This window comes from Heliconius melpomene, chromosome 14 (genome assembly GCF_056956725.1).
Source record: "Heliconius melpomene rosina isolate 202511_hmr_F chromosome 14, ASM5695672v1, whole genome shotgun sequence".
NCBI classification, from domain to species: Eukaryota; Metazoa; Arthropoda; class Insecta; order Lepidoptera; family Nymphalidae; genus Heliconius; species Heliconius melpomene.
Window position 1 is genome coordinate 6,460,944 of NC_140402.1, and position 9,554 is coordinate 6,470,497.

The window sequence follows — 9,554 nt, forward strand, 5'->3', positions numbered from 1 at the left end:
CATTACATTACACATATATACTAATAAATTAAAATACTTTCTAATTTGACATGCAATTTATTCTGCCATGTTAATAACAACCGTCGTCGCTACGCGACCGCGTTCGTTACCGCGTCATTTTGATATTCATCCTTATGAAAATAAATATAATAGTCACTTTTAGCATTTCATCTAGATTGAAATTATATTTCTATAGAAATTATATTCTTATATTTCAAGCAGGCGTAGCCGCGTCCGGGTCCGCTAGTTTTGTATGAAATGCAAAAAATATTAATTTGTTATGATATTTCTATGAAATGCAGCAAAATCGATGCATAAAAGCTTGTATCTTTTGCTTGCGTTAGGAGTGGCTTAAGAGCTTGATTTTTTTCTAAACTTCAAGGGACCAAAGATCTAAATAAGTATTTGATATTAATTTCAGCGTGATACCTCCACGCAACCTCGAGATAAATGGTCTTGACAGACTGAGACAACAAAGTGATCCTAATAACCCTTTTTACCTTTTGAGGTACGGAACCCTAAAAATCTATGCAGTAGTATAATTCGTAGTAAAATTTTACACCACCCTCGTTATAGTATTGCAGAATAAAGAATTCATTTCAAGTAATCTTAATCGAAGACGTAGTCGATATCGTTTTAGGTACTGTATTTATCAGCTACTCGCATCTCTCCCATGTCGTAGGTAAGAGCTGAACCTAACAATAAGACACCCCATTTTCCACTTCCTGATCAAAACTCAGAACATGTGTGTTTTTCGCTTTATTTTACCGCTTCCAAAAAAAACAGCTATTCACTAATTTTAATAATAAAATGTATTGTTTAAATGGGGCAAATCGGGCAAAACACATAATAAATTTAAACAAACAATTTATTTTGTCTGTATCACTTTCACTAGAGTTCTAAGTCAACGAATAGTTGATCGTTTTGAGATATTTTTACATTGTTAATATTCATTAAATTCAAATAAATTCTATCACATTTATTTCTACATCTACATCTCATTTTTAAGAAATATCTTATAAATATTATGAATTAAATTTAAATATATTTTGTATCTGTTTAAATATAAAAACAAAAAAACCAGACTAAATGTTTTCGAAAACTGTAATAATTAAGCTACATAAAAATTTTCGATACGATTTAAAATATATAATAAATCATTCAAGTGAAATCGGCTAAAAAAATATCTAATATTTTGATTTTGTGGTCATTTGTAAAAGCTTTAGACACTGTAAGATTAGTTATTCTTTTTTTATTATTATTATAATTATAATGATTGAATAATAATTAAATATTAAAAACATATTGTAGCTTTATCATAATATACATATACAAATGAATGAGTAATAAAATGTTACACATCCATTACCTACCTACTACGTGACAATACTTTATTGGAATTTGATATAATTGTTATTCGTCTATTCAATAGCGATTAATAATTATATTAATTATATTATAAGTACTCACATATTTATTGTAAAATATTTTATAATAAATACTAATATTTTATATGGGACCGGCTTGGATTTTGCTATTTTTTTTTAGCCCTAAATTTATCTCGACACCAAAGCGAGGAAATGGAAATATTAAATATTCCATTTCATCGAATGGGAACGAAACCTGCGCCTCGACTTGCCTCTATTGTGAATCTATTGTTATATCGTAAAAATATACTTTTTTAAAGATAAATTTAATAATATAGGGATAAGAATACAAAAAAGGAGAAAAAAAAACAAAATATGCTTGTATATGAAATTTTTATTACATCTATTCTACAACTACTTACATTTACATGAAGGTAGGTACTTATAAAATATTAGCATATATAATTATTAGCTTCTATTCTTTTCTGAATCGACCTTTTCATTATAAAAGGGTTCGTCTAAATCGTCCTCGTAGTCCTCTTCGTAAGTTGGTTCCTCTTCCGTTTCTTTATCAGCATACACTTCTTCTAAAGTTTCTCGATCATTATGACTTTGCTTCGCCAACTTGTTTTGTAAAATCTGAAAATAATATTTAACAATGTACAAAAAGTTTCAATACAAGCGAAACTTAAACCTAAGAAACTTTTCTAAAGAAAACTTACTATGTTAGTACTATTGTGAATATGTCAGTAGTGTCAGTCTTAAAGAAAGCTACCACCGAATAGGGAGGCAGTTCTCAGAGAATCGGTATTGATATTACTAAAAAGGTATATTGTAAGTAACGTAAACACTAGAGTGAAGAAATGAAAATTTTAAATATTTCATTACCTCGAGTGAGAATCGAACCCACAACATAGTCAACAAAGTAGTCCGCCAAGACTGGTTTCTATAAACACTGTTACAATTTCTACTTCAAATTAAAATTTTAATAAAATAAAATACATTTACAAAGTCAATTATTCCAAATAACGAAAGAAACATATTTTTGTAAGAAAATATTTTACAACTGAATAGAGCATTTGCCAAATATTTTCCAGCAATAGGGCCAAAATTTCTATTAAATTGCCTATAAATTTATTAAATAACACATTAAAAAAAGCAATTGGACGAAGTTTTATTGTTAATTATATTGTTTAACAGTTCGGCCTTCAAGTTATCAGTTGAAGTTGAATGATAACATATAGTTTTCCATTATATCGCGCAAATACGCGGTTACGTTCGAGGCCTAAAAGTGCAATAAACTTGATAAACATAAAGAGCTGCTACATGTAAACATTTGAATAAAACGATACACAAACAAGAGAAGCCAGTCGTCGCGCAGGTTGTGGGTTCTATTACAACTCGAGGAAATAAAATATTTTAATTCCTTCAATCTGGTGTCGAGGCAAAACGCGGCGTTGAGTTCCGCCAGTAATGTTTTCACAATTCAGCGAAAATTGAGGAAGGTACTAGGGAGTGTCTTAACACTACCTTCTCTTTGCCTACCCTGTTATGTATGGGTTAATGTGAAGCTGATTTTATTAAGATTTTTTACAAACAAAAGAAACTGACTCACATTGGCGCTACGCACTTCGTGTGTTAATATGTTATTTAGTTTATAGTGATTGAATAATTCAGACCCTCGGGTGCCATAAAACGAATCAATCTTAATAGAAATCAATATGCTTCGAATGTGTATAATACAGTGCCTAATATGATAATTAAGGCCAAATACACACATAATTAAATATATAGGAATCCGCGCTAAATTTAAAGTTAGTCCAGTCTCTATCTATCTATAAAGCTGAAGCTTTCAATCTCGGTGAAAACCTGGATTATGCCTGTCTCGATCGGGACATTTAATTTTTGAGTCAAAAATCGGGACGTTTGACAACGCTGTGAGTCATACCTATACAATTCTTAGGCATTTCAATTTGACCACAGGCGCCCAGCCATAGTATATAACTAGTGTGATATACATAAATAGACCTACCTAGTATGTAGGTAACATTAAAATTATAATCATAATTATTACAAATAAAGTATTACAAAAAAATAAAATACGAAATGCTTAATCTAGTTGCTTTATTAACTACATTCCCCTTTAATTGGAACATATAAATGTTTGCACGCTACGCTTAGCAGCTGAATCACTGGTAATGCGGCCGCAACTATTTACGCCAGATTTGTATCAAAAGAGAACAACGTCATCATTATCGTCATAGCAAATCAAAATATTAAATATTTCAGTCCCCGAGTAGGCACCGAACTCACAACCTTCGCGTTTAGTCATCCACCCGTTGCGCCCGTGCGCTACGTTGCGACAAATCTACTAAATATTAAAACAAAATATTTTTATACTGATTGAAGTATATAAACTTAAAATGTTGTGTTGAACATTTTTACAGTACTATTTATTAAGGATAGTATTTCATATCTTTAACCTTTTCGATGTTACCCACTGTCTGTGGTCAGGGTTGCTAGACACTTAAAAAACACGGACACTTAGAATTTGTCATCCGGTACAGGCTGCAGTACACTCAACAAGTCGTTGTTTCCATTTGACCATGCGGGCGAAGCCGCAAGTAAACGTTACTACATTATAAGTTGGATAATAACTATTTACTTACTAACTTAAGTGCTAAATGCACATAACGCCTTATAAATCTACATTTGTATGTACTTCGCGTCATATTTGAATAGACGTCGATGACATATTGTAGTATGAACAATGCTTGATAAAATGTTGAACTCAATTCGCATTTTTTGCTGAGTTGAAGTTTCAGTAAGCGTTTCATGTTTCAATAGGCTCGGAAACGAGAAACCAGACCTCATTTTCCACAATTTATTCTACGATTCAATAAAAATTTAGGTCAGCTACAAACGCGGCTCGACGTAGAAAATACAAATTAATAGAGAGACGACGTCGTGATATAATTTAATATATATTCTGTGAAGTAATATTTATTCTTTCTAATAATAACGGAATCCACGCGTTGTGGTGGTGTGTGGTTATTTCCTAAGTATTTAAGTCTACAGATAATAAAAAATAAGTAGTTTAAGAAAAGAATAATCCTTCACTCAAGTATGAATCCTCTTAACAATGCTTGACAAGTTATTATAGGCTTATACGCATGGTCGCTTGCACTTAGATAAATACATTATTAACATTTACTTAGTAGGTTTGTAAGTGGATATGTTATGTTATGTTCGTCATAAAACACGAAAAATATTATTTTAATGACAAGTTATATGCGGATACAATTGTACAGTGAAGAGACTAAAGTTAAATTGGTGTTTATATATGAATAACGCAGAGCCACAAGCGTGCCACTGTAAACGCGACAGCTTGTTGGTTCGATTCCCACTCGAGGCAACGAAATTTTTAACATTTTCATTTCCTCGCTCTGGTAATGATGCAACACGCAATGCCTTTAGAATTCGGGAACGAAAGAATTTTAATGAGAACGGAATGACTTCTTACTAGGTTTTTAGGTTCCCTCTACATACCCTGCTAAGCGGGTGGGCAGAGGGAACCTGAGAAGTCAAAGGGTAGTATTGTACGATATATAGTGTAAAGCAATTTTTTTTAAAAAAGAGAAAGACGAAAAACTTTATTAATTCAAAGCAAAATAATCATTTGCAAAATTTTTTTTAGGAAATTTGCAAAATTTTTTTTAAGTGTACAATATGATGTAATCAAGTCTAAAATTCTCTACTTTCCGCTCAAATTCGAGACATTGATTATTGCGCGGCGGAACTCAACGCCACGTCTAATCTTTCCAGAGGCGAAAAATAAACATTAACATATTGTCAAAGGCACACAACAATATTTTATACAAATATAAATATAATAAAAAAATAATTATACCTGTCTTTTTAGCAAGAAATCGGCTAATTCACTTTTCTGTTTTCCTACATCCATTATAGGCTGGGAGCTGCTTTCTTTAGTAGCTCTGTAAGTTATGATGGTATCATCACAGAGACTGTTCCAAGCATCTCTTGTTTTCTTTCTGGCTGCTAATAATCTATTCAAGATTTTTGAATGATCCAAACCATACACATTATGTGTCATTTCTGGTATGGGCTCTTCTAATATGGGTTCTGCTTCTTCCAATTGTCTAATTTTTGCCTAGTAACAATTTGGAAATGTACTTCCTTATATATAAATTGACATTTCAGTAGTAAAGTAAAGTATAAAAATTAAAAAGATTTTTTAAGATTTAAAAAAACAAATAACAAATTTTAAAGTGTAATTTACATTATAAAATAAGAAAAATATATATAGAAACATATACAAATTTCAAAATAGAATTTAGATAGCTATTTTATACGAGCTTTCTATATAAGATATACTTATATAATAAGAAAAATATACAGAGAATAATAATTTTAAAGAACCTGCATTTCTGGTGAGAGTTTAGTATTTAATGTAAAATCTGATTTTAATAATTGTCCTAATTCAGTAGGAGTAAAGTCTTCTCCGTAATCTGCTGCTACCAATCGACGGTCTAAATCAATTAAATGGGCCTCTTGCCTGTCTAAAACCAAACAAAATATGTATAGTGCCGCAGCATTTGAATGTAAATGTGACCTGCAAAGTCCCTAAAATTGGTGACAGAATAACGTGAAAATAAGTATAACTTCCTTACAGAAATTTTATATTAAATTAATTAATTAATTTAATATTTTTCTATAAAATTGAAGATACATAATATACAAACTGATAACATACTATTAGAGTATAGTTAATTTTTTATTAGTTACACTATGTATTGTAACATAGCAGGGGAGGAAGAGACAACGAAATGTTGGGACAATTCATTTTCTTCACTATAATTTGAGATTTTACACATTGAGAGGTGAAACCACACACATCACTTAGTTTTGCACAATTGGAGAAATAAAGTAATTCTATCACACAAATAACAAATCAAAACCACAAACATTGCATGACAATATCATCCAGAAAGATATAAAAACATATATAAAACATTTCTTAAAACCTTATGAACATTTTGTTAGACTATATATCTATATATATAAAATCGAAAGGTCACTCACTCATCACAAAATCTCAGAAACTACATGTGCTAGGAATCTGAAATTTTGCATAGGAGTTATTTATAGGATGCAGGTGCTCGCTAAGAAGGGAATTTGCAACATTCGACTTCTAAGGCGTTGTTTTTGGGGTCGAAAGTTTGTATGAAACTTTGTTACTACAAATGCTAGGAGTCTCAAATTTTGCATAGACGTCACTCGGACGTAGCCATGGAGACAGAAATTAATAATAACATAGTTCACGCGGGTGAAACCACGAGCAGGCCGCTAGTTATTATATATAAATCACTTTAAAAAAATAGTAACCTTTAACAAATACAATATAAGGTATTTCTCCCATAAGCCTTAGTGTTGATAATTCATGCCTTAGAGGTCCTGCGACGGTATTCAGGACTCTTTCTGTTTCAACATCAGATGAGTCCCCTTTGCACACCCAAAATACAGTAACAGTTTTGAAATCTGGGCTTACTTCTACCTAGAAAAATGACACATAAGTATTGTTAATATCTAAAATTCTCGTAAATTTGTAAAAAAATTAAAGTACAGTAGTAAAATAATTTAGTCCTACTACAAAATAAGTAAAAGCTAATACAACATCGATTTTTTTTAAATTGTATATAGTAGAATAGGCACAACACTTTCCACCTAAATTTCAATGCCATGAAATGTGGATATCCAAGTCATAATCCTTGGTTTTGCAATAAGACGCTATGTCGCTGCGCCACAATGGCCTCTTCATTCTAGTTGCTATAAAATAGTGTTAATTTTATGTGAACATTATTTGAATTTAATTTCAAAGAAACAAAAAATACCTTTGATATTTCTATTCCCCGGCCAACTACATGCATTGACATAGTTCCGGTTGACATCAGATCTGTGATATTTTTCATAAATAGTTTATTAAGCATAGCCTTACGTCGCACTCCACGTTTCCCAGGTTCATATTTTATTTTAGTCAAACTTTTAACACTTGGCATTCCTGTAATATTCGAGGTTGGTGCAGGATACCACTGTCTAGAATTAGGAGACAATGTTAGTACATTACTAACAGCATTATTCTACACATTACAACTTCATTATTCTATACAAAAACCAATACTTAATTGTTTTATTAATTTACTTTTTACTCTTGGGATTCAGCATCTTATTTAATTTAATGCCTTGTTTTTTAAAACTATATAGAACACAGGAGCAATGATAAAGCCGGCGTAACATATTGGAAGTAATTATTATACTGATAAGAAATATATGTATATATGTTTTTATTTTATACTTAAAATTAAAACTTGAAAAAGTTTTTGGTTACATAGATGTTATTTTGATTTTCTCGACTTTGACATATAATCACAGAATACATTTACACAGAACACATTTTGCCTATAATGATCAAGGAACACATTTATAATTAATAGTATATATGATAACGATATGATATGTAATGATATTCAGTTTTTAACTTTTAAGTATATGTACTTTTATATACAGTAAAGTAAAAAAATAAATATAAGATTACGAATTCATAAAGATGGTAATAAGTTATTGTAATATTCTAAAAATATATTTTGGAAATATATTAAACTAGCGACCCCCTTGCGGCTTCGCCCGCTTTTACTACTGGATTATTCATATAATGTATGTTTGCAAAGCACTTAATATAATGTGAAAATTAATTAAACCCTAATGCAACCCGCATTTTCGTAGTTTCAATAAGGATTTTCCAATTGTTTTACACAGCAAGGATTTTTTAGTAGGTACCGTAATTTTAAATCTGTGCTACTAATCTTTTCAAGTACTTATTAAAATATATTTAAATGACTATTTTTAGATAGTTAAATGACTATTTTTAAACGGAAGAAATTATAAACAAAAGCCTACCTACTAATAACTACTACAAAAAATATATCGCGCTGAAATAATACATTCAACTCTAATTATCCAATACGTGCAAACGCATCTAAATCTTCGTTGCTATAGAGGCAGGCGGGTTTTTTTTTGCTTGTGGTTAATGCTGAAGAGGGTATTCTGTCCCTGATGAAAAGCAAGCACTACGTGGCTGCCTGTGAGGAAAATTAAATAGAATGCATCGGCCGGGAATCAAACACGGGCCGCCCGCGTGGCAGGCGAGCATTCTACCACTGAACCACCGATGCGTGTAAGGCAGGCGGGCGCGGCGGACGCATGGCGAGTGGCGAGCCGTTTCACAGCAAGGATTTTTTGATATTGTAACAACTTCTAAAGTACTTATTACAATGAAAAACAGTAAAGACAGTTTTGATCTACATTAAATGGCCAACGTAACTAATGTACTTATTTATATGCTGAGAGTAAGGGATAAGTAAAACTTGAGTCGATACTGCTGAAGTGTCAACGACGTGATGTGTCAACAATTAAATGCGTTTTTCTCTTAAACTATTCGCAATTTCGAAATTGTGTAAAAAGCAAATTTTATCTTCGTTTAACGTAGAAAATTAATAAAGTATTTTAAAGGATAAGGATTAATACCATTATGGAAAAATATCCCTCACAATAAAAAATATATTGAAATTATTATTTTTAGACAGAAATATGATCACTACACGTTATCCTTAAAAGATAAAAATATGCTCTCGCGGACTTTTTTGTAGATCTTATTGAGAGGAACAATACTTCAGTACATTTTTTTCATGTAGTACTTACCATTAAAGCAGCGCATGCGCGAAAGTGTCTCAGCGGGTAGGACTTTATTCATATTTTTCGTATTTATGTTAATTTACATAAGAATGTACAAATAATAAACTATATATAAACCTTCTACGAAAAATACTCGACCTAATGGTGAAAACCGCAATAAAATCCGTTGGGTGGTTTAGAAGAAGAAGAGTTAGAAACAACAGACAGACACGAAAAGCGACTTTGTTTTATAAGATATAGGATAGGATTATATAAAAAAATGTGTTTTTGAGACTACAAGAATTAGCCATGTAATTATCTTTTACAATGTATTAAACATTAAAAAAAATGTTTCAATAGACATTTTTATAATTTAAAAGTAAAAGTTATACGTAAACTGACTTGAAACAATGATTTTAATAAATCATCTGTTTTTAT

The 9,554-nt window shown here is 31.0% G+C and overlaps 1 protein-coding gene across 1 annotated transcript; it reads right to left on the minus strand.

Moving 5' to 3' along the window:
• Positions 1-1,743: 1,743 nt before the first annotated feature.
• On the minus strand, positions 1,744-7,833 carry LOC146532150 (putative ribosome-binding factor A, mitochondrial). Its single transcript, XM_085197510.1, has 6 exons — positions 7,588-7,833; positions 7,280-7,481; positions 6,774-6,942; positions 5,808-5,947; positions 5,278-5,538; positions 1,744-2,006 (listed from the first exon to the last, which is right to left on the minus strand). The coding sequence occupies exons 1-6, from the start codon at positions 7,680-7,682 to the stop codon at positions 1,836-1,838; spliced, it is 1,038 nt and encodes a 345-aa protein (XP_085053636.1). The 5' UTR covers positions 7,683-7,833; the 3' UTR covers positions 1,744-1,835.
• Positions 7,834-9,554: the final 1,721 nt, after the last annotated feature.

Bases quoted from the DNA above. Each gene is read 5' to 3' on its own strand.
- LOC146532150 (XM_085197510.1), bottom strand. From the start codon at position 7,682: ATGTTACGCCGGCTTTATCATTGCTCCTGTGTTCTATATAGTTTTAAA. The intron at 7,482-7,587 runs GTAAATTAATAA...TCCTAATTCTAG, and splicing joins CTGAATCCCAAGAGTAAAAA to ACAGTGGTATCCTGCACCAA. The intron at 5,948-6,773 runs GTTACTATTTTT...GTTTGGTTTTAG, and splicing joins TTATATTGTATTTGTTAAAG to ACAGGCAAGAGGCCCATTTA.